Raw genomic sequence first — 26,713 nt, forward strand, 5'->3', positions numbered from 1 at the left:
AGGTGAGATGAGAAATGAGACTCCCTGTTAAAAAGTTGTCGTTGTGTAAAGTAGTCTTATTTACTTGTTGTGTTTTCATAGCTGGCTTGCTAACATTAGCCGCGAGTATAGTCCGAATCAGCTGTTTTTGTTCAGAGTTGGAGCATGTGTGTGAACCCTGCATCTTCCCTGTGAGGACAGGACTTCTGCAGCATTGTTTGCTGTCTAAGGACTACAGTATCTAACCTTTGTCAGTCAGTACCTTCCTAAACGACAAATATCCCCCATTGGATTTGAATGTAGTCTAACAGCATCGTACAGTATACAGTGTCAGTGATGAAAAACAGCATCTCGTTAATCAGCAAATCTCTGTATCAGTTCCTTCTAAACAAAGACAAATGGCATCTGTCTTGAGCTGCCATTTTTCACAGATATTCAACTATTATACAGGGAATAATCCATCATGACATAGACCAATTCCACATGAGCAGAATATAGGCCACAAGCCAATAAAGCGACATACTTAAGTTATATATTTGGACACCATATCCTTTAATTGTTAAGCAGACTCTCCTCTGATAAAGAGCTATAACTTACCTTGAACTTGCACCACCGTCTCTTTGTTTATATTCTCTGTAATCTGGACAGAAAGCAACAAGTTCGACCTCGTCTTCTGCTTTCTGTCAACAAGCCTTCTTCGTCGCAAACTGAAGTAGAAGTTTACAAGGCAGGTTGATGGAAAGCGGCTGCAAAATAAAGGCAAACGAAAGTGCAACACTTCATCACAAAATATTTCGTGGAAAGTAGCAAGTATCAGAACAGGATTTATTACGTGTATGAGTATATTAAGGTGAATTTTCCTTTTAGGAGTGCAAAGTTGAATAGAGAGAGCTGCTCACCATATGTGTGTGGGATCAATGTGTCTTCTTGCCTTGCAGCTGTCCTCACATAGTTCAGACCACAATGAGATAGATGAGGCCTTCCTCTATGTCTCAACCCAACAACAAGGTCACTATGTTTGAATATAACAGCCTTACTAATAAATTCGCGGGGCCACTTGTATGCAAATACTCCGTGCTCTAGTTTAACTTTACTGTCAGAAATGGGACAAGATGAAACGGAAGAGAGGCTCCAGAATATTCTGGTTATGTGTGTCTCTCACAGCTTGTAACGACGACTTGATCCATGCAACAGGTCCCTCTGGAAATGATGTCGCTGAACTAGGCCAACATACTACAAGAATAATGCAGAGCAAAGTGCATTTCATCTAAAAAAGTCCAATAATAGAAAAAGGCATGTTTTAAGGCTGGCCGGCCGCCGGAGGAGCAGACAACAGCATTGTGTACCGGAGGTCTTTAAGGCCTGCGTGGTTCTGGGTTGACAAAAGAGAACAGAGCGGGTGACTCAGAGGAAATACCTTTCATCCGACTGACAAGCCGCTAAAGAGACACAGGAAGAGGAGAAACTTGAAAAGAAAGCACCGCCGGGAGCAACGGTCAACAAGGGAGAGTGTCCAGGCCTGACTCATTCGGCCCCTGTTGCACAGCCCACATGTCATTCCAGTTAAGTGGGACAGACAAGACGACCCGTGCTCTGCAGCTCTGTGTTGCGAGGAGGACGGGTAGTGGAAGTCCTGTCACAGGAGGAACGAAGAAGACCTTAATTGGATGTTTCCCCAGTTGCAAAGAGTGTTGACCTCAGTTCTCAGGTTGTGAGGCGGATTTGGGATCTTGTGGTTTGGCGATGGATCTTTCTCCAACTTCTTGGGTGGCTGATTTGACAGAGAGGAAACACCTGTAGTCCACTGAATATAGGACTGACTAGCGCCCTTTATATAGATATATATCTATATAAAGGGCGCTAGGACTGATTACTAGGAGTGGGGGGAAAATAAACGAACTGACATGTGATGTGCATTCTTTTAAGAAAACAGTTTTTAGAAATGTCTCATGATATATTGTCTCTAGAGTTTTGTATTGTATTCAACTTTTGTTTTTGGTAAAGAAGGAAAAGAAAATTGCAATACTCAATACTATCGAACCCCCATACTATGAATCACACTAAATAAAAATCGCAATGCAAATCAAAACGGCACCCATGTATCGTGAAAGAATCGGATCGGGGCAAAGGCAAATCGTCCCAGCCCTGCTATTACTACTACTATATGGGTAGGATGGGGGTATTACATAATATGATGACGTATCAGTTGGTTTGGAGTGACGTGACATTACCCTTAGCTATCATTGTTGCTTTTATCTTAACAATGGAGGTTGAATTGTTGGAAATGAGCTCAGAGCTCCGTATCTGAGCGCTGTCGGTCCAGTGAGATATTGGTTACTTGACTGGCGTTCTCTTCTCCACCCTCCCAGTGGAATAGACAGTGATATCAAGTCCTGGTGGTGTTACATAAGCTACTCAGTCCGTCCCCCCGACTGAACATTTCAACAGATGCTCACCAATTTTCCAACTCCAGCACATCAAGTCATCTGATGTGGATTTGAGACATCAGAGAAGGAAACACAAACATGGCCCTGACCCATGATCCCGCTCACAATGGGACTCCCCCCGCAATAAAATATGATGAACGGTCAGTAACGTCCTACTCAGGCAGGACAAATGCAACCACATCGCTCACTTCCTCCGACGCAGGGTCCCCTGTTGTACTCTACTGTACATATTTGGTGCATGTGCGGTCAGGAAACCCCACATAATGAATATGTTGTATTACGGCATGAGACACCAGGCCTAACCATAAACATGGGTATATGACAGCATGAAAATAGCTTTGAGGAATTCCTTCATGTTGAGGGAATGCCTAAACTTAGTTTGGTGCTGAGCACAGTAAAAACAAAATGGTTAGCTTCAGTCTTATAATGCCATTATCCTGCAAACTAAGTCATTGGTGCAGTAACATGTTACATTTTCATTGAGGTAAACATAGAAATAAAAAAAATATATATTTTTTGTTTGTGAATTACACCCATTCTTTGGGCTTGGACATAATTATAAACAAAAAGTGACAATGTGGAAAAGTTTGTGCTCTTGACTCACAAATACCAGGTGCATGGAGCCAAAATGAACAGTCCAGTCATATTGGAAAAGATCCAGTACTTAAAATAAAGGTGAATGTTTCAGTTTAATACATATAAACCACGTAATTTAAAGGACTTAAAGCTGCACTAATTAAAATGTATATGTTAGCAATGGATTTAATGACTATGGGTAATGTTAGAGGTATCGCTTGTTGGGAAGGATACTTTCAAAACGTATTTCGTTACAGAATACAGAATACATGCCCACAAATGTAATTTGTAACGTATTCCGTTACGTTACTCAATCTGAGTAATGTATTCTGAATACTTGGATTACTTCAAGATTACTTCCACATTGAATTGCGTTTTATAAGTGTAGGAATGCGGCTATCACATCCAGCTTACTAAACAGGCCTATAATGGTGTTTTCTCTTTATTCCAACTAGCTGAATGTGTACCTGAACAAGCAGATAGATTATTGTATTGGTAGTCCCGAACTGCATAGCCTACTACAAAAATCTAACCGCGGTCTAAGCTACCACAAGCTAATTTTAGCTAACATTAGTTAGCATGTCAAACGGGGCTATAGTCTTTAAACGGCTCTGGAGCTAGTAAATCAGCACCTAGGAGAATATAAAGTCGCACGTCAATGTTAAAATAGCAAGGTGACCAGTAAAACTACAGCAGACGACTACCCTTGGCTAATTAAAAAAATAACTTACTTTAAGATGCTTCTTCAGGTTGGAGGTGGAGTAATTTGGAGCTGAAAGGAGGTTGGTTGCTGGCAAGCAGAGGCTGCACGGCACAGTTAGCTGTATTTCATTCTCCCTGTTCGTTCTTTAATGTGAAATGCTGTTTGAATTTCCAAGATAGAAACTTATTGCTGCCCTGGCTCTGTCGTGCCTGTTCCGACTCCATTGTGACTGATCACGCAAATAGCTATTTTCATATCGGGGCTTCTGGAAAATGCATTAAGTTGCCTTAATTTATTCAGAGTGAATAAATTTGTGAAACGGAGAAGTATTGTCATGTAATCCATTGATTTTAACAATGTAACTGTATTCTAAATACCAACTATTTAAATTGTAACTGTAACGGAATACTGTTACTCATAATTTGTATTCTGAATACGTAACGCCGTTACATGTATTCCGTTACTCCCCAACACTGCTACTGTACATGTGTCACTTATAGCTCATCTGCAGAAACACTAGAGGAAGCTGACATTTACATTTTGTGGGCACACTGTTTGATTGACAGGTCACTGGGAATACAGTGCAAGCAGCAATAGGCTCTTAGAAACACTTAAAGCAAAATCTGTTCCTCAGATAACTGCTTAGACTGTTTTGAGAAAGGAGTCCAAACTTAGAAGTGTGTTTACCCATACTGCTCCTCTATAAACCAGTGTGTTATTCCCTCTTAGTATCATAGTGTGCCCTATTAATTTGCCTCAAGTAGAGTTCATTTGGAAGACACAGTAAATCATACCAGTTTCTTCTGCTCAGAAAACTGTAAAAAGCCCGTGTTTCCCAGGAACCTGAGCAGCGGAGGGAAGGTGTGTGTGGGAGGACGACAGAGAAAGTTAATTTATGGAAGATGGTCGAGGGAAAACCAGTGAGTCACGAGGAGGTCAGATGTCAAGGGTTTCAACAGGGTCCACAGGGTGCTGACGTCACACAGTGGGAGGGTGGAGGCACTCAGGCAGATGGTTAAATTTAGAAATGACATCACACTGCAGGACATCCCTGTCAGTCGTTTCCTCTTGTCTATCCAAGCATATGTAAAGTTTCAGCATTCCATTTGGGAGTTTTGTTATCTACCCATGATGTTTGGCAGGAAGGAAGCAATAAATGAGTTACTGTTTTAGGAATGAATCATCTGACCTTTGCTTGAAAAAGAGCTATTATTGTATCATGTCACTGTCTCTGGGAAGTGGAAAATGCCACAGAAATGACTCTTTATGATGTAACGTGTCAAGAAAAACCGCAAGAAACCTGTGAGACCTGTTAATTATCACTTCCTTCAAGCAATATTTGTAAGCCATATTTTATTCAAGCGCTTCAAAGAACATTCATTCAGCAGAAGGTTATGATTACACCACTCGGGTCAACCACTCTTGTTGCACCGCATTATGGTCTACTCTTTTTTACTTTGAGTGTAGTGTGGACTATAAAGAAAAATTGCCTTTTTTCCTTTCAACAATGGATGTTTGATATTTTAAAGCTGCTCTAATTACATTTTAGGGCTACAGCTATTGATTATTTTAGTTATGTTAGAGTATTCTAACGATTATTCCATCGATAAATCAGGTAATCGGATAAATGTTTTTGCTTTATAGTATAGCAATAGTAAATATATAAAAGGAAGGTTTAAATTTTAAAAAAGCTACAATTTTATTGCTTAAATTGCATACAATAACCGGAATAGACGCAAATATTTTAAGCACTGGCCGCATGGGCCACCCTGCCCCTAAATTAGGTGGCCAAAGTGCATTTTTGGTGGCCTAAATGTAAATCTTTTTCGCCCCCCTTCCCCTTCATGCCTTTGGCTTTTACACTGCTTATACAAAGGAGCTGTTCACTAAGCCCAGGTACATGTGACTGTACAACGCTTTCAGCAGGGCTACTCAACTATACTGTTCTGGGGGACACCTTTTCAGAAGGCTAATCTGAGTGAAGTTTAGAAAGAATGAAGAATGCAGACCTCACCGGCATGGTCCGGTGACATCATTCACGTGCATATTAAGTAGCCATGTGCAGGAGGCGCTGGTTAAGAGAAAGGGGCTGGTTTGTCTCCGCCAGCAAGTTTACAGACGTTTTTGTCTTCGTTTTAGCTTGTTTTCTAAAAAATGGCTATTTGCAGAGTAGAATGCTGTAGTCGTGTAAAACTGGATGAGAGACGGCATGCAGACGTTAATGTTGCCTTGTGTAACTTGTCCACTCCGTGACACCTTGTCCAGAGTTTTTTTTTTTGCAGCTTAAAATGATCCCAAACTTTCTGTTGTTTTCGCCGCCTGCCTTTTCTCTTAGCCCCTCACTATTTTGTCTGTCTTCCTTCGTTTTGTAAACTGCGCCGTCAGTCTTCACGGCATGAGTCAACAGCAGCATGTCCACAGCATGTGTCAACAGCAGCCTCAGTCCGTTGTGCAACCGTAATAATCATCCGTGCGGAAACACAGCGGTATACGTTAGTTACTTTAGTTGTTTAAACGAAGCTTTGAGGCAAAGAATTTTGCATCGAGGATTTTTAGCATTCAAATTATTCGAGTTACTCGAAGAATCGTTTCAGCCCTATTTTTTTAATTTTGTTAATCATTTTGTATATCACAATGGATCAAATGACCATGTGTAATGTGGAAAGTGTCACTGTTGTAGTAACAAATCCACAGAGAATCATCCCCCAACTGCAGTTTCCCCCCAATTCTACGGAGCATTTTAGCGTCTTCCAGCTTATTGTTTCAGTTTTACGACCCTCAAGTTAGGAATCATTTTTAGTTTATTAAAACCTTTTTTGCTAAAAAAAAAAAAATATCTGCACATGGCATCATGTAAAACTGTATATGCTATGTTGTCCACAAAAAAAACAAACAATAAAATACACCTATGATATACTCTTTAAAAGCTCTTCTACTGGACGGAAGTGTTTGTGTGGTTAGTGATGAACCTTCCCCTGGCTGAGACTAGAGGGTGTGGGCTTTGTTGACCGTAGTTCACCATGATTTGCTGGACAAACCACAGCAGGAGGCAAGTCATCCCACATTTATTTTTACGGCTGGAATCCCCCATTAACCAGACAGGAGACTTTCCACAAACATTTATGCACAGCATGGAAACGCAGTCACATAACTGTTATTTTTCTAGCTGTTAAGAAATCCATAATGGTGTTTAGATAGCTTCCAAAAACAGTGTCTTAGTTAAACTCGCCAAGGGGATCTCTCCCAGAAATCCGAGTCATATCACCAACACTCGGCCCACTGATGTGTTTGTTCCTTTGTTTCTCCTGGTGTTGTTTATTTCATTTAGAAATAGATATATTTGTTGAACTAATGCAAATGCCCCCAAAAATCCGTTTGATGTAGTGACTATATCATGTCCACATTTCTGTAGATCAGTGGTTCCCAACTTGAGCGTCAGGACCCAGAAAGGGGTCACAAAATGGATCTTTGGGGTCTGAGATGATTCTTTCAGTATAAGAATATTTCTTGCTACACTAGTTTCCAAATAATTTTGATGACTAAACACTCACAAATTGCCACAAATTTCAACCAACCGGGGCGACCTCTAACTCACCCAGTTAAGAGCGTGCGCTCCCTTTAGGCTGAGTCCTGCAGCGGCGCAGGTTCAAATCCGACCTGCTCCACTTTGCTGCGTGTCATCCCCCATCTCTCTCCCCCTTTCATGTCTGTCCACTGTTGCTAATTAATAAAGGGAAAAAGCCACACAAAATTTCAACCAACCTTGTTTTTCAAGATTCCATACCATTCTCCTGTACAGTAATTGCCAAATTCTTCTGTGTGGCCTATTTCTAATGTAGAGCACTTGGGCACAAATCTACAAACGACCATGCAATATTTGATGGCATTTCACCAATGGATTGCACCACAGCAACATGATACATTTAAATGAACACTGGTTCTTAATCTGTTTCTATTTTAGATTTTGCACAAGTAATTCTTGTATTAGTTATCCAAAAAGTATGGCTGCCATCAGCCAATCTTCATGATTATCACAATGTGCATTTAGATGCAAATCCAGATGGAGATTATACATTCCTGTTTATGTCTTTAATTGAAATATATTTAGAGGATTGTACAGCCTGATTGCTTTCTATTTATTTATGATAACTAAGTGTGTCACCGTTACTGCTTTAGTATCACTGTAGTGTGTTACAGAGTACCACCCATTCCTCCTGCCTGCACAGCCGTTTTAAACACAGACTAGATTTGCCATATCCAGTTGTTCCAAAACATATTCCTCCTTGATGTTTCTCCTCTCTCCTCCCTATGTACAGTGTCTTAATTGAAAACAGTGGCGGTGTTGACATTTAGGCTGAGCCCTGGTATGCACTCTGCAGAAGCCCGACTTTCCTTCCTCTGCTGTCAAAAAAGTTGCTAACTCCTCTTGCCTCATGTATGCCTTCATTCACTGAGCCTTATCAGCAACAGAAAGCTGGAACCATGTACTGAGTTACTTGTCATGTTGTGAAATTTGAGTGAATGTGTCAGTATTATCTTTTTTAGATATCCAGAATGCAGCTTCTGTGTTTGTACCTATTGCACTTTCTGATTTAATTTTCTAACCTCTAAATCAAAGGTTTTTAAAGTCTTACACTGTGCCCCACTGGGCCCCGAAATTTTTTTTTTCATTCATCTTATAATTTTTTTGTCTTACTTCGATTTAGCTGATGATCATGCTTTATCGTGCAAGTTTTGTAACTATGGTTCCGATAATACTTTGGGCTACAACTTTGGCTTTGTTTTTGTTTACATTCTTGGCAAATTGGCACCATTAAAAGTATGCCGAATTAGCTATTAGCAATTCCTGTTTGCAATGTTCCCATGGATAAACACTTACACAACTATCATTGTGTTACTTTGATAGTGAAGAAAACATTAAAACGCCATGATTCTTAGGCAAGTTCTGGAGTTAAAAGGAGCGTCTTTCTCTATGATTTTTAAGCTGACTCGTTCACTGAGGTGGACATTTGAAATAATGATATCATTGGAAAGTGTAAGTCACACTGGATCTAAAAATATGTGTATCATGCCTGTGCGTTCAGATTTGAGTGAGTTATATCTCAGCAAATTGCATCAATGAGACACGAAAAAGGTTTTAGAGTATTCAATTCCACGTCGTGACAGAAAGGCAACTGAATTGTTGTACGGCCACTGAGCAGCTTTCATGAAATGTGTGACACTGACCTCTGACCTCCCTGTAAGTGAATATGTGGGTACAGATATGTGGGTTGGAGAAAATGAAAATCAGAAGGACCATTTGACCTCTTTCTGTCTATTTTGGTAAATTGTTATGCTTCACGTTGGTCAAAGGCGCAAGTTTGGATCCATGGTTGTTTTCGCCAGCATCACTAAGCTGAAAGGATTAAGTGAATGATTCCATTCAGTCCTTGGATCATGGGACAGGGAATCCAAAACGGCACACAGTCACCTCATTTCTGCTCAGCCTTTTCCGAGACCTAATACTGCTGGAGCCCCTGGAAAATGGGAAAGAAACATCACTTTTCCTTTTAGACTGAGAGGAATGTGGCACAGCATTGATGGTTTTTGCAGGATTGGCTCGCCTGAGGTCGGTCTGTCCTTTTTCTTCTGAAGCAGGAATGTAGGTTAGTGAATTGATTAGCACTAATAAGGCCCGCCCAGGTCCCTATTACAGCCCAACCGCAGAGAAGCTGGACTGAAATAGCTCTCCTTTAGTAAGTCTGGACATGTACTTAACACTGACTTTCAAACAAATCTCTGTTTATTTAAAGTGAATGAACTGGACTCAAGTAGTGGCTGTGTTCTGTTATTAAATTATATTGGTTAACCATCTGTAATATTAACCAGCCGTGAGATCACTGAGATATTACAAGCAAGTCTCTCATAAGAGCAGTTTTTGTCAGAATAAGACAGCATAAAGGGGGATTTATAGTTGTCGGGGTTATGTTGTAGTTTAGGAGCCTAAACACATATCCACCATAGCTACACTACAGGCTACAGAGCCTCCTCAAAAATTTAAGTACACCTTGGAACAATAGCAGATATGGACATACCACATGGAGACCACAAGAACTGTAATTGGTAAGTTAGGGCTACTTGTGTGTTCTCCTACAATGGGAAACAATGTGAAGGAAGTTGTAGAGAGATAGTAAATGAAACCGCAAAATAGTTACCTGGATGTAACCAGTTCTTATGTACATAGCCCATCATCACTCTATGTCCCACAGTAAAAGAAAGACTGTAAATACAGTTACTGTAGGAAATATAAGGGTGGCTGTGTGGCTCAGGAGTTAGTCAACTAGTCACAGGGTTGGCGGTTCGATCCCCATCCTTTTCTGTCCTTGGGAAAGACACTGAACACCACATTGCTTGCGATGGTTGAATGATTACAATTCTTCCTGATGAGACCATGAATGTCTACCAAATGTCATGGCAATCCATGTAGAGGTATTTGACTTATTCCAGTTATCCGGGTACTTTGGTACCCGGATTAAGTACCCGGATAACCCCCTAAAAACGGTCAAAAAGTTAAGTGTGTAATGATGGACACTACGCGCACTAAACGGGCGCCATCTTGACTACGCACTGGAAAGGGGAGGGGCCAGGGAAGTCGACCGGCAGCTGATTGGACCAACGCGTCACGTGGTTCTGGCTGCTCCCGGATTTTACAACAGAGCATAATGGCGGCTCGTTCAGAATACGATCTCGTTTTTTACGAAAATAGTTCACCGAAACGTGTTTCTGAAAACATTTTAAGCGAGAAATAGGCCATGCATTTGCTGAATCTGTCTTCATTTCAGATCAACAAAGGTCAGTTTAAGAGATTTTCGTCAGATTTTCAGAGGCGGCGGGGCGAGCCAACCGCTCGTCATTTCCGGTAAGTGTTTTAACGTAAGTGTTCCGTTTGGGACAACACTAACCATCGAAAGTGGGCACTACGGCAGTAAGTAGTCAGTGCACATTAGCACTATACTGACAGAAGTGTGCGGTTTGAGACACAGCCTATCTGTCCAATCTGAGTTTTCTGTTGCACAACTAAAACAACTTTTGAACATACACATGTTCCACCAAAACAAGTTCCTTCCCGAGGCTATTTTGCAGAGGCACCGTGGCTCCATCCGTCGCTTAGCGACGCCCAATACGATTGTGATTGGTTTAAAGAACTGCCAATAAACCAGAGCTTTTTTTTTATTTTGGACTAGCCGGACCTGTGGCAACTTCCACAAAACTATCAGCAAGATTCTTGTTCTTGATTTTGGTGACATCGTCAGTGATCTGCAGCTGTTGCTTTGTTGGTCACACACTGACTCAACATGTAATGGATAACATCGTCTGTGTATGATCGAAATCTTAGTTAAGAGTTAATTCCAAACAAATTGCTGCTGTTTCATTTTCCCAGAAAGCAAAGATCTTTTCATTATTGTTAAATGAATGAATGTCATTAGACTGGCTCAAGTGTGGTAGTTTTCTTCTGTAAAGATAAAGCGGGATACTGTACTCTACATGTCTTCCTCTTTCAATCCCTTAGCAAGTTGTGATGACAAAGCAGGTGGTTTGACCGCCACAGGACAACACCAACCATCTTCGTCACTTCTCCATCAGCACCTTGGTGTTGTCAGGAAGCATCCGCCCTGGAAACTTTCATTCTCGGGAATAAGTTGGGTTTTCCAGACAGCTGTCTTCCTCATGGAAATACACCAGGACGGACCCTAATAGAAGCCAGATGAGCTTAAATTCCACAACAATAATTACGCTGCCCCATTAGACTGCTTTTACTGTATACACTTTAACACAATAGGCATCTTCCTTTAGTTGCAGTTTTGGGGTGGATGTTAGCACACAGGGGCTACCATGGCAACTCATAAAAAGTCTTATGTGTGTGTGCATACTATGCTTTTTGGCTTTTTCCCTTTATTGTGTTATATATCTTTTTGTGCACGTTATAGGTTTAAAAAATGAAAAAGCCCAAAGTCCTCCCCAAAGGGACTTACCATCTCCAACAGAAAACACTGTTCACAAACTGCTCCAAACAGCTCTATTGTAGTCTAGCCTTTACTTCTGTGACGAACGTGCGTCACTTTGTAACACAAGTTATAAAGCTCGCCTAGCTGCTAGCGTGGCACGCCCTCATACTCTGCTTCTGACTGGCTATTAGTCCTTACTGTACCTAGCTACTGCACATGTGTGACTCCCAACAAAGATGGTACAGAAATGTGATGCCTCACTCTGTAGCTAAAACGGAGAGCTCAACACACAGGGTGAAAAGTGGAGCTGCAGCAATGTGCAGTACAACAAACAAAATAAAAATACAAACATTCGTTAAAAAGTGTTTTTTGAAATTTAAACCACATAATCCTATTCTGGTACAACCTCTAAATAATACGCATAATATGAGCACTTTAAGGAGGTGTATCCAGAAACTACTGTATGTGTCATGCTTATGTCACTCTTAGTTTGGAAACATGTGAAAACTCTTGAAACTCATTTCAGTTCATCTTATAAACAAATTAGGATCAGCACCTCACATATGTAATTTTTCATTTGAAAAACGCCACAAACAAGACAACCATTAATTGTAATTCATACCAGATGATGGCTGGATAAGGGCCTCGTATTGACTTGTTCACAGTATGGTATGAGGAGTGTGGGAGATTTGTGAAAAGTGGTGGCTGAACTTTGCATTTAAAGGTTCACAGTAATGCACTCCTAACTTCTGATTAAAGGAATAGTTTGACATTTTGGGGAATACACGTTCTTGCTTAGAGTTAGATGAGAAGATTACATTACATTACATGTCATTTAGCTGACGCTTTTATCCAAAGCAACTTACAATTGCTATATATGTCAGAGGTTGCACGCCTCTGGAGCATCTAGGGGTTAAGCATCTTGCTCAGCGACACATTGGTTGATGTATCGCAGTGGGAGTCTCCCACACCAAAGGCATGTGTCATATCCACTGTGCCATCACCACCCAGATTGATACCTACTTGTACCAAGAAGCTTTTCATCAAGTTTTCTTTCAGGTGATGAGTTTCGTTATTTCAAACAAACTGCAAACTGAATTTAATCATTCCTGTGAGCATGTATAAGTAATTACCCTTGTAATTAAGACCGTAACATTGACTTACCTGTCGAGAAGAAAGCCGGCAACTTCAGCGTCCCTTTGAAAGTCTTTCTTCTTCATTAGCTCTTTCCACCTGGGAAAGGCTACCCTGATGTTTACCCTCGTGTTTTGAATTCGCCGGTCACGTTGCCTTTTTAATTCCCTTTTTCACTGTTTTGGCGAACAGGATTCCTTCTCCTGTGGCTTGGCATAAGTATGATCCTCCATTATGAGCTAAAGTGCAGTGCAGGCTTTCAAATTTGCCAGGGCGGTGACAAGTGCCTCTCACTGATCTCCTTCTCTGTTTCAGCTAGTCACGTGACGCTGGCTCTGAACGAAAACGCGTTGCTAGTGCTTTATGTCCCTCTCAGTGATTATAGTTTTTCAAAATGGTGGAAACAACATGGATAAGAAATTCTTAGCTTACCAGGTTAAGTCAGATCATTGGCAGACATAATTTTACACCAATGAGGACATATTTAGGAATGAAGACATTGATTTTAGCTAATAAAATACTTAAAACACTACACAGTGTACCTTTTAAGATCACTATTATCCACTTTGTACAAGAATCAAAGTGCATCAATGGAAAGTTGTGGTTTTTAACCTTGTGTTGTCAGTTAATCTTCCGCTGAGGAAGTGCGAAAAACCCCGTAAAAACCATACATTGTTGCTCTTACACTTTGGTTTTGTACAAATTAAACAAATTAGGCCAATTACCAAGTCCAATTACTTTTGGACAGCGCTTGGCTAGCTGCTTCCCCTTGCTTCCAGTCTTTATGCTAAGCTAAGCCTGGCTTCCTAACTGTAGCCTTATCTTTAGCAATCTCAGCAGGAAAGTGAATAAGCACAAAATGTAGCCATTCAAGTAGATGTTGCTCAAACATACGTGTATGTATGTATAGCTTACAATATAACTGAATTATTATAAAAAGTTACTGTAAACCATTTGATAAAATACAAGTGCCTCTTGATGCTCTTATCACGTGGAAGTACAAAGTGAAGCATGCATGTTTATTGCAACTGTCTTGGTGGCAGGTAAGACAAAATTATAGAATCTTTTATATAATAAAAGTTAGTTTCTCCAATCACAGCCCACTGATGACAATAACTGGTGCATGTAACCATGATACAGTTACACTCTGTTGATTCTCCAGATTTATTGCTCCAATCTGAATTAGGTCAAAGTGAAGGGTTACTGCCTTCATTTGAATCTACTCAAACATTTATATGCAACACTTTTAAAGAGAGCTAAATCCATTCCTGTCAGGTGTATGCATTTAGTCAGTAACTTAGCTGGGACTTGCATGATAAACATTATTTGTCTCTTGAGGCTCACTTAATCCGCAGGCAGGGTTTGATGTGGGCAGGCTGTCTTTGGTCCCACTGCGGTCGGACTTGAAAAGGATTCTGGGTCGGGGTCCCCTGCTCTTGTCGTCTGCCCAAACCATTGCGCCTCATGTCTTCTCCTTGATGTGGCAGGTTTGAGTGGCCATAATAAAAATTAAGAGATCATAAATGCAGGATGGATGCAGCATGTGTTTTGTTGGATAATGCATGTGCCCCCAAAGAATAATCCAACTCCTGCTCAGCCACTGGTGTGGAAGGTGTGTGTGTGTGTGTGTGTGTGTGTGTGTGTGTGTGTGTGTGTGTGTGTGTGTGTGTGTGTGTGTGTGTGTGTGTGTGTGTGTGTGTGTGTGTGTGTGTGTGTGTGTGTGTGTGTGTGTGTGTGTGTCACGGCAGCTCATATGACTTTTTTGTGTTCTGCAAGTCTTAATCTAGATTAGTTATAAAGGGTTGCATTGTTTCAGTATCATTTCACTCATAATAATTTAATTGTGTGTGTGTGACCCATTTTGCTTGGCTTTGTGTTCAATACTTAACGGGTGATTTACAGTACATTATCTTACTTTACTATATGAATTAAATTGGAACTAAGTAAAAAAGTTTCTATAAAAGAATCTAGAATTCTATAATCTAAAGCTGATCATGACATTTGCTGATCAAATGTCAGGTCTGTCTATGTGTTTTTCATCCCTATTTGTGACAGTGTGACATATTTAAGTCACTGACAGGCTGTACTAATTCAGTTTAGTGCAGAAGAAGTTAGTTAGGTCAGCGTTGTTGCAATTCCATCTGGTTGCCTATAGCAGTTAATTAGTATTGACTTGCAATCACCAGGTGGCTTGTTTTTACAACTTTAATACTGTGCTAATATTAGTTATTATTCAAAATTGGAGTCAGAGGTCATTTTACTGCCCCCCCAAAAATCAATTTATGCTTCTTTAGAGGCAAAGTTATAGATTTATAGTAGCCCACAAGGCCGGCCCATGTGTGGGTTTTGGCTGGTATCATTATGAAGAAGTATACAGATACCTAATGCCTAATGTTAAGATACGAGTTGATTATACCATCAAAAGCCTCTTTAAAAAAAATCCTCAAGCTTAATGTTCCCATATAGCTTTGTTTTGGCAGTTAAACAGCTTTACATGTGTTAGAATTTTAGCTTACTCTTAAATCCATTATGAAATCAAGATTTGATCAATTTGCATCCACTTTATAAAAGTAGAGATTTGAGATAGAGATTGGTTTGACCAAGGAAACAGTAGTTGACAGTCTCACCTCAAGGTCCATTTAGTTGCTGTTCTGGAGCTTTAAGCGTAATTAAACGTATCACACATTCTTCCTTAGCAGATGGTCTTTGTCATGGAGTAGTAAATGTTCAAATTTCCATTTTCAAGACTTACCAGGACTTTTCTTATCTGCAGAGGAAGATTGATGATATGATCAAAAGCTCCAGAACAGCTACTAAATGAATTTTGTGGTAATTGTTTTGTATGTATGCCCCTTGTTTGTACCTACTAATATGTCAATAATGGATACAATCTTTCTCTCATGGTCCCCTTATGTTTTAAATGTGCACTGTGGAATCTACAAACTCCGGATGAACGTTTGAGGGATTGGAATGTCACATGGAAGTGTTTGGTAGTTAGGAAAGCAAGATTTACCTCAGACACTGACCTAAGCGACAATCCTATGTGACTCACTTACAAGAAGCTTTGCATATACAGCCAATGGGAGGGGATGTGTGTGGGGGTGGATGGGCTTCCCTGAAGTATTTCCATCATGTGCCAGGTCTGGTCGTCTGGCACATTTACTGTAATTGAAGAAAGTCTGTGTGTTACAAAATGAAACCTAGACTGGTGAAATCACCCACCATATAATTAGCTTTTTTAGCATGTGACTTCTTAACGTCTTTACCACACTGGATGCCTTTTACAGATTTCTGCTGGGAACAAAAGGCAGAGTGGTACATGTGTAGCCGGGATGAAACCATAAGCTGAAGATTAAAACCAAACTGTTAGGCGCCTGGGTAGCACACCTGGTAGAGCATGCGCCCATATAAAGAGGCTTAGTCCTCAACACAGCGGTCGCGTGTTCAACGCCTACCTGCGGACCTTTGCTGCATGTCATTCCCCCTCTCTCTCCCCAAGTCTGTTGGAAATAAAGGCGTAAAATGGCCAAAAAATAACCTTAAAAATAAAATAAAAGTCCACATCTTCGAGTTTATGTGTACTAATGGCCACCAAGGCTTTTTAAAGGATGGAAACTTGTTTTGTTGAACAATCTCATAAAGAATATTGATCACTGTAAAATAAACACTCTTACCATAAAATAGCCTCCATTATGTCTGAATTTTCTATTTTTAACTGGAATCTCCAACAAAGAAATAAGCGGACAAAAACCACTCAAATTGCAGATTCTATGCCACTTACATGAAACAAATTCTGTTAAAAAATAAATTTAAAATTTAAAATTAAAAGCCTAATCCCACCATTTTAAAAAACAAAAGTATATGGCAAAATAAATCACGTCCCAATCACAGAACTCGCTATCTTAGCTTGTTAGCTTAGCTTGTTAACCTATTTAACTATTTTTAATTTCCCACTTTTCCATGGTACATCTACATCTTCTGAATAAACTGTGTGCATTTACTGTAATGTTTCCTTTATGGCCAAATTAACAAGCTTGCTAACAGACAGCTATCGAGTTTGCTAGCTTAGAAAGCTTTTGTACAATCCTGAGACAAAATGTCAGTGGGGAGTAAACGGCACAGTATAGAAAGACGCATTGAGAGCTTTTTTGACTAGCATGTTCCTGGCTTGGCGTTTAGCTCGCTAGATATGCTGACATTAAATGGGTTTGTGTTTACCATGTAAACGAAAAGAGTCCATCTGAACGCCTCTTGGTGTATTCACGTCCTCCAAAGTTGAAATTCTCTGAAAGCTCAGAGTTTTTCGAGGTGGGACGTGTTAGCTGACGTGTTCCGAAATGGTGGAAGGCATGGATAGAGTGGATATAGATAGTCTTATCGAGTTTTCCTTCAGAATTTTAGAATGTCTGGGGAAAATGTTGATATTTTTAACGGCCCCTGCGTTATGTTACCAAGTGATATAACTAATGTAAATCTTTTTGAACTGAGGCAATCTTATGTTTATGTTCTGTGAGTCCATCAGAAAACAACAGTGAGCGCACGTCTCAGTCTGACTCTCCGGTTTTGTCAGGGGCAGAGGATGTGGTTGTCTCTCCCCAACACGTACAGCGTCTGCCGTCATTGCCACACTGATGGGAAAGGGCTGGAAGGAACATCCAGACAGAGTGGGTGGCTACAGCCCCTTCCACCTGAAACAGTCAAACAGACGCACTATGCTACTGCTGTGCTTTTCACACATACTCTCTAAACCTCAGGCATCTTATCATTCGTCATGTGACTCACACACGTAACTGCTGTAAAAGTTAGAATTTCTGAATGGCCTTATATGGCTTGGTGTTTGTAAAGCATAAAAGCACATAGATTACGATCTTCAATTTAATTCCCACTAATTGTAAGACTTTATAAGATACATTTACAGTATATGGAGTTTATCTTGTGTCAAATTTAAAGTAACAGCTCTGTAAAAGTCTCTCTCTTCTGCTTCAGTTTTTTTTTTTTTTACATCTGTCTCTTGAAAGTCCACCATCTTTATGGAGGTGCAAAAGTAAATTGTGTTCCTTTAGTATTTAGTTGCAGACCCTTTACAGTCAATGGGCCCTATTTTAACGATCTAAGCGCACGGCGTGAAGCACATGGTGCAGGTGCGTTTAGGGCGAGTCCAAATCTACTTTTGCTAGTTTGACGGCGGAAAATAGGGTCCATGCGCCGGGCGCATGGTTCAAAAGGGTTGTACTTAGTGTCTTCATTAATTTATAGGTGTGTTTTGGGCCTAACATGCAATAAACCAATCAGAGAGTCATCTCCTATTCCCTTTAAAAGCCAGGCGCGTTTGTACCTTGACGCATTGCTATTATGATGGCAAATTTGCACCGTAATATTTTTATTTGCGTTTGTGTGCTGCTGCGCTTCCTTGTGTGTGTGTGTGTAACAAGCATAGTGTGCGCGCGCTGTGCACGAGCCTAGGCGCATTTTACTAATTCGCTGTTAAAATAACAATGAAATGCTGCGTTATTTACGTCAAGAATTCACCTGAACACACCTCCCTGTAAGACCGGCGCGCCCATGGGCGCAAAGATGGTTGCAGGTGCATTTGCTATTTAAACGACGCGGGCGCTGTACGGAAAATTGACAACTGCGTCCGTCTTAAACTAGCAAAGACACATCAGATTTTGCGCTGCGTGGGGTACAAGATAAGGCCCAATGACTGTTTGAACTCTATGACCCATATCAGCAGGCACTTGGGATCTTCCCTAGCCTGTGCTGCTTTCTTTGTTTGTTTCAGGGACTTTTTGACTGCATTCTGGTCTTCAGTTGTGAAAAACATGATCACTTTGATTGAGGCCGTGTAACTGGCTTGCCTTTTATGTACGATTAGGACCGTCATCATGCTGTAGTCAAGTGCTACGAGTTCTACATTGTTAACCCAAAATAGATGTAAACTGTCACAAACACCATTGGCAAATTAGGACTATTTTTGCCAAGACCCGTGGGCAAAAATGGGCTGGTGGGCCCCCTATAAAGCAGTGTTCCTAGAGATCTGGGGTCCCGGTTGTTGTTGCCCACTTTCCCTTGTTGGTAGTCCAGCGTTGTTCTAACACCCTTAAAACAGAAAGTCAGCACTTTATATTTGAATCCTGTCTAAAAATGACGGACTCCGACACTTACAATAACTTACAACTATTATATAAAGAGGTAATGTACAGAATGTAAATAAAGTGAGTGGGTATTGATGAGAAAATGCTCACCATCAACAGTTTTATTATATAACTTTAAACTGTTCATTGTTTAAAAAAACAAACAATGAACTGTGAAAAAAAATTTCACTATGACTACCAATATTTTAATAATGATTTTGTTTTTATCAGTTGTAAGATTTGAATTGTAGTTGTAATGTGCTATATTCTTCCAGTTAGCATGTTCCACACTTATCCATTTATCCATACTAAATGCTTCATACTTACAGTACAGCACTTTAAAGTGGATTACAAAGTGGACTTCTTGATACAGTCTCACCCCTCTGTATTCTGGCACTTGTGAAGTGATAATGGAGACTATTAGAGAACACTTTATCTCGGTCAGGCCTGTACTGTCAAAACCTGTCAACAGAAGCGCCGCTCACGCCCTCAAGCAGCTCGATGTCTGTTCAAGGCTCTGCGCAACACAAGCTGACGGCAACTTTAGTATGTACAGTCCTGTCAACTGTCGGGGAGGGTTTGAATGAAGTGATAGCAGCTGTTTAGGCGTTCCCTTCCTCTTGGCAGGTCTGAGCTTACAGTATATCTTCATGCATGATCTGGCCTGTGTCTTCTGAACTGTGGTTATTTAATTGTGCGCTTCACCTGGAGGTGCCCGCAAAGATAATCACTTTGTGTCAAGCTTTGGATTCTTACATCGAAATCTTTTTGTTAAAATGCAACATGCATGTAAGCATTATGAATGTCTTAAGCAATGGTAACATCTGTCTAAAAGTATACCTGAAACCTACATTTATTTTAGTGCAAACCTCCATGCAAAGTTTGGATGATTATGTATGGAAATGTACAGTATGTGCAGTATCTGTATTTAAACATCAATAAATGATCACAAAAATGCTGAACCTAGAAGAGCCCCTTACTTTACAGTACATAACCTGGCGTCGCTGCCGAATAACTATTACACACAAAAGTGGGGAAAAGTGCTTTTGAAACTGGGAAAGTCCCTCTTTACTTAGATTACATCCCATTTACAATCATATCAGTGGATTTATCAAGGGGCGTTTAAACCACAGGGAGGTTTGAAGTAATCTGTTGATGTTTCATCCACTTCAAGTCTACAAACTATGAGAAATAGCGTGTTTGCGGTCCGTCTGGTTTATCCAAACCCATCCCAATGAGCTGTGGTCTTCCACCCAGCTTCCCAGAACTTCGTTCTTTTGTGTAATAAACCAACATTCTTCCGACTCCACCATCCTAAACTGGGCCGCTTTAAGCTCAGCGGGATGGCATGAGGGCCACTGTGTTTCTTTACAAGGCCACGGTTCTGGACACTTCATGTACACATCCAAATCAGTTGCAAAGGAAATAGTTTTCCACTTTTGGTTATCTCTCAATGTGGTGTTTACCACATGTCTGTCTTATTGTATATTTAGAACACCAAGTACAGTTCTGAATGTTCCTACTTAGTGTGACATCCTTTTCCAAACGGTTGACAGCAACAATCCCCGAGCTCCCAACTTTTAATATGCAGGTTCTAATTGTTAGGGTTAGGGTGTAAAGCTGGCTTAAATCACATTATAATTCCTTTTTTTTCATTCATTTTATTTAAAAGTCCCATGACATGGTGCTCTTTGGATGCTTTTATATAGATCTTAGTGGTCCCCTAATACTGTATCTGAAGTCTTTTCCCAAAATTCAGCCTTGGTGCAGAATTACAGCCACTAGAGCCAGTCCCACAATGAGCTTTCCTTAGTATGTACTATTTCTGTGTCTGTAGCTATTGAGGAGGAGAGAGGGGGGCAAGGTGGAGGGTGGGGGCGTGGCCTTGACCAACTGCCACTTTGATCGTTTGAAAGCCAGGATGTCTCTCTCTCATGGGTGGGCCAAATTCTCTGGGCGGGCAAAGCAGAGAAAGGGGAGGTAACCTTGCTCCTTATGACCTCATAAGGAGAAGATTCCAGATCGGCCCATCTGAGCTTTCATTTTCTCAAAGGCAGAGCAGGATACCCAGGGCTCGGTTTACACCTATCACCATTTGTAGCCACTGGGGGACCATAGACAGGCTGGGGGAACTCATATTAATGTTAAAAAACCTCATAAAGTGAAAGTTTCATGCCGGTGGACCTTTTAAAGCTGCAATAATCAATATTTTTATGTTAAACATTTATAAAAATGACTCACTGTAATGTAAAAAAGGTGTTGTTTGTGCTAACCCACAGGGCTTTATCACCCAACTCTACAGTTCCCCTTAGAAATACAGAGCATTTTAGCATATTTCAGCTCATTGTTTTGTTTTTTGGCCCTGCAACTTTATTGTTGCAGCTCTTATTAGCATAGTTTTTTAGAAACCGAGTTTTCAGAGCAAAACACTAATAAACCAAGTCTAACTGCCCAGCACCGAACAACAAACGGTTGGTAACTTGGTGCAGAAAAAAAACCTGCTAAAAGAAGAGTTAATATTAGACTTATCAGGATGCCAAATGAATGTGAATTTTTATCTGAATCTGCATGGTGTGTAAATAATTGCTAACTTGTTCGCTAACATGTCAACTTCATAGGGTGATAATATGTCAGTGCTGCATTCACAGCTTGCTTTCTGCTATCCTCAAGTGGCTAAAAACAAAAGAAATTGAAAAAGTGCATTCAAAAACTAACCTGAGACCTGATGGTGGCTCAGGAATTATAGCCTTTTCTACTTTGGCACTTACTTTTTAAAGGAGTGCTGTTTAGAGGCCTAGAAAGCAAATACAAACTCCACCACCCCCACCCAGCTATGGAAAGACCGAGGTTATCAGACCAGCTAATAATCTGATGTTGTTCTTGTCTGCAGGTAACAAGCCCTTCCTACCCTGTGGTGGTCAAGATGGGTCACGCCTACGCTGGCATGGGAAAGGTGAGTTCATAAACAGACAAAACCACTCACACACATTCATTTTATCTTTGTCACAAGTAGAGCTGGGCAATATATCGATATTATATCGATATCGTGATATGAGACTAGATATCGTCTTACATTTTGGATATCGTTATATCGTTTTATGGCATACGTGTTCTCTTTTCCTAGTTTTAAAGGCTGCATTACAGTAAAGTGATGCATTTTCTGAACTTACCAGAATGTTGTAACTGTTATATTATTTTCCTTTACCCACTTAGTTATTAGATCCACATTACTGATGATTATTTATCAAAAATCTCATTGTGTAAATATTTTGTGAAAGCACCAATAGTCAACACTACAATATCGTTGCGGTATCGATATCGAGGTAGTTGGTCAAAAATATCGTGACATTTGATTTTCTCCATATCGCCCAGCCCTAGTCACAAATTATATGGAAGCCTAATGTAATGCCTTGTGTCCATGTAGCGATGATATTTAGCAGAGGTTTATGAGAGAGGTATTAATCTGCTCATTTTTCAAGAAAGCAAAGTATAGTTCCCAAAATGTCTGACTATTCCTTTAAGCCAGGAAGAGACTAAAGAACTTCAAAAAAACTTTAACTCATCATTAAAAGAGTCTGTATCACTTGCAACAACTGACTTTTGCAGACAAGCACACAAGTCACCAGCTCAGATTACAGGCTCACACTCTATATTCCAGCCGTGCAAATCAAACATGTGATATTATCACGACAGCTTTGACTGGTCTGCAGTTCGAAGAGCAGGCAAGAGATGGGAAACCCAAACCCCCGTGCTGATCTTTAAAATCAGTCAGGATGGCCAAATCACGGTTCTAATCAGGCTGTAGAGTGGGTAGTGTGTTCCTGGTTTACTCTCACTGAGCGGATATCTGATTGTTGTTGTGCAGAAGAGCACACAGACAGACATGCCACTGATAAAGTCTGATTACAATCCACCAGTAGTTTTACTTTTGATGTTGTCTTGTGCAAAAGTCTAGCCGACTAACGATTTCAGATGATCTGAGGAGGTCGCTTCGTGGAATGATGTCTATCATCTCTTTTGTTATCAATGAACAGCGTAGAGGATTTGTTTCCAAAATGGGTTAAGCAATAAGAAAGTTCACACACTTATTCTCCCTAACATAAATCTCTCTGTCTCTCCCGCCAGTTATTTGGATTCACAGGGCTAGGCACTTCCTATATGTCTTTTGCCCTCGTCTGTCTGGAGGGGCTTGGTTTCCTGTTCAGGAGCCAGACATGCTATAGAATTTCCCATAAGGCTCGAGGGGAACTTGGCAGGCCCTTGTAGAGTGGGACCTCGTTTAACCCCTCAGATCTCACAGAGCTCTGAGAACACACAGGAACATTTGGGATTTAGGTCATTGCTGTCTTGTTTGCTTTTGACAGACACTTTTAAGGGTTTTTGTAAGTGGATCTACAAAAAATAATTAGCATTTATAGCTTGCTAAAAACACATTTACTGACCCAAACACCACCTATATAATATTACATCAACTATAACGTAAAGGTGCACACTTGTCTAAATCATTACCACATTAATTTTGGGCTATTGTCATTATTAAACTATGTAACTTTTGAAACGACATACCAAACATTTCCTCTTAAAATTATAAAGTTGAGCTCAGAAGCAATAAAACGCACTCTCGCTCAGTTTGATAGATTCAGGGGTTTTGCTGTTTTGCTTCTACAGCCTTACGTGGTCTGGTATGATTGGTTATGGTGCTAATGTTGGCTAATGTTAGCAAACTTTTAGTCTCGCCTTGCCAGACCTATCTGCACAGCGCTGCGGAGTAAGGTCTGGCTAGTCCACACAACATTCCTGGATACGAGAATAAACAGTTGGGGGTTGTTTGCATTTCTTTAAACCAATCACAATTGTCTTGGGCGGCGCTACGCTCCGCTAAAAACCGGGGAGTGTGGCTCAAAATAGTCTCGGGAAGGAACTTATTTAAGTGGAACATTTGCACCCCACAAAAGAAAACACCACATACAATATTAAATAAAGTGAACAGTAACGTGAGCTATTTAAATTAGCTGGATACATGGTTAAACATCATTTGCTCTTACCAGTCTATCGCCGTGTGTATTTTGTTGATTGCAAATCTCCCGCCAATTGGTCCCAAAACGTCCCAGTTAGATAGTAAATGCATTAAACGTATTCTTTGTAAATCTTTACAATCATTCCCCGAAAGAACCAAGTAGGCCTGCCTTGTTGCATGATCCAAATTTTCCTTTAAACTAGCCATTTTTGGCCTGTATTGTTGCTTAGAGGTTCTGGTTAATGTTGCTCGATGCGACCACAGTTTAAAGTTAACTCGAACAAAGCTGAAAGTAAGGGACATCCGGAAGAACTTCCGACCGCACCGCAACTATCCCGTAAATCAGAGATCTTCAACAAGGGTTGCTCCGAGTTACTGCAGGGGGGCCACCAAATTATTAGATTATTGTTACATTTTTTCATGCAGATCTCCTTACATAAATCCAACATATTATCAGCAAATATAAATCTGCCTATTTTTGAACGAAAAACATTGATGATAGGCTTACTGGCTTATAGGTCACTAAGGTAGCCATCCACTGATACAGTTACATAAGGATTCACTGTGCTACATATGTTAAACATTAAAACATGATTTAGAAAATCATGCCAACAATTATTATTTTATTATCTTACTAAAAAGGTATGTATAAAGGGTTTAGGCCACACTTCACATAATTGTATGCCCAGTTTATGCAACTTAATTTTGTACAACATATGTAGTAGAGGGTCCCTGATCCGTCGTTCTTTCAGTTAAGGGGTCCTTGGCTTAAAAAAACTTGACCTGTTGTCGATTTAGACTAGCAAACAGACATAAGTGACATTACTGAAGCAGTTCAATAACATAACAACTTTTCTCTTCTTGTGTTACATTACATGTTATCATGTCACATATCAACATTTAAACACTATCTCACCAAGAGACATGTTTATTGTTTCCTGCTTGTAGTCTCATTTCACTCGCTCTTAGTCAGGGAGTTAAGTGAAGTTTGTATATTCACCTCTTAATAGGATATACAAAATAAATACCACTACTCATTTCGCCTTTTTTATTCAACCAACAATATTGACATAACAGTAGCTAAGTGAAGCTGTATACCCAATTTTCCCATTACATGTTTTTATACCAGTCAGCCTCTAAGTCATTTGGTCCGGGCACTGACCAGAATGACATGCCTTTTTCCACCAGGGGTAGTTCTTCATCTCCATGCCAGTGTTTCACCTTCTCTGGCTTACCTTTTTGCTTTTCTGTTTGCATCATTACGGTTTGTTTAGTTTCCCAGAGGAATTGCATAATTCTCTGGATGAATTTGCGTACTTACAGCTCAGAGCTGGACCTGCCACTAGCTTTCAGGTTCTACCTCTGGAACCATGATGTCAACTGAGTCACTTCCCATCCCTCAGTTGACTTTGTTGTTTCAACTTCTGCCCGATTACTGTTAACGGGCAAGGTCCAGTGCTCAGCCTCAATGCTTTAGTCACTCTGTGAGCAACACTTGTAGTATGAAAGAAGTTAGCTGAATGCACCCATTTATAATAACTTTGTAGTGCATACATCTATCTTTATGTCATTTATACAATAATATGATAGAGAATAAACAATGATGAAGATGATGAATACATTCATGTAGGTTAACATACATGAAAGAAACCATTCATTCCCACAATTTGCCACCATAGCTAACCGAAAAAGGAATAGGCTGAAGCCAAGGCTTATTTTTTCCCATCCTATAATCCCCATAGAATCACCCAGAAATCCAGCAAACCTAGATGAAACTAAATACTTTAATACAATCCTAGTAATTTTACATATTAATCAAATTACTTCATAACCCTTAATTATTTTAGATGTTAAAGCTTTTTGAAACCCAACAAAGACACATTTTCAACTCATCATTAAGTTAATTACATAATTGAACCCTCAAAACTGAAACACATCCATATTTTACATTAGTCCTCACTTTACCACTTTCAAAGATAGAGAACTGTCTTGAATTATAAATACTTTCTCTTAATTAAAAAAGGATACAGACTGGACAGCCATTGTTCACAACTCGAAAAAGTATTTCCAAAGTTTTTAAATATACAAGATCTGGAAATTTTAAGATGCTGGAACTTCATTAGGTGATTCACAATAACACGCTTTATGTATTATTCTAATAGTTCTCTTCTGAAGTTTAATTATAGGATCTCAATTTGTTTTATATGCATTTCCCATATTTCAGCACAGTATGGCATATATGGCATTGCAAGTGGACAATACAATATATGCAGACATCTCGTATTCATTAGCTTACATTAGCTAACTTTATCCAAAATAAGCTACTGGCTATACCAGACCGAGTAAGACTGTAGCAGCAAAACACCTGAGTGTACTGAAATACACATGGGTGTGTTATATTTCCTAGCAATTTAATTTTGCACTTTCTAAGAGAAAGAGCTAAGTTACTACCTCTCTAAAAAGTGACATTGACTAACTTTAAGCTACGTTAATGCATAAGTAGAGTGTATTTACAACAGGCTTTTATGAAAACTCAATAAAACTAATTTGGTTAGCATGCTAAAAAGCTAGCTAACATTATATCTGACCCAACCATGCTGTTTCAACAGGAAATGCATACATTTGATCAATGTGACAAACAGTAGTACTATCTATAGTACTTTCAGCTATTAGCCAGTGGTACCATCTACTAATATGCTAGCTAGGGTGCATCCACTGAAGTCAGATATATTTAAGAC

The 26,713-nt window shown here is 40.0% G+C and overlaps 1 protein-coding gene across 3 annotated transcripts in view; it reads left to right on the forward strand.

Moving 5' to 3' along the window:
- syn3 (synapsin III) overlaps positions 1-26,713 on the forward strand; it is a 136,144-nt gene that overhangs the window by 86,951 nt on the left and 22,480 nt on the right. For all 3 annotated transcript variants that reach the window (XM_028570194.1, XM_028570195.1, XM_028570197.1), the window contains one exon: positions 21,849-21,911. In XM_028570194.1, the coding sequence (XP_028425995.1) occupies positions 21,849-21,911 (63 nt within the window). The remainder of the gene's footprint in view (positions 1-21,848; positions 21,912-26,713) is intronic.

This window comes from Perca flavescens, chromosome 23, assembly GCF_004354835.1.
Source record: "Perca flavescens isolate YP-PL-M2 chromosome 23, PFLA_1.0, whole genome shotgun sequence".
Classification (NCBI taxonomy): Eukaryota; Metazoa; Chordata; class Actinopteri; order Perciformes; family Percidae; genus Perca; species Perca flavescens.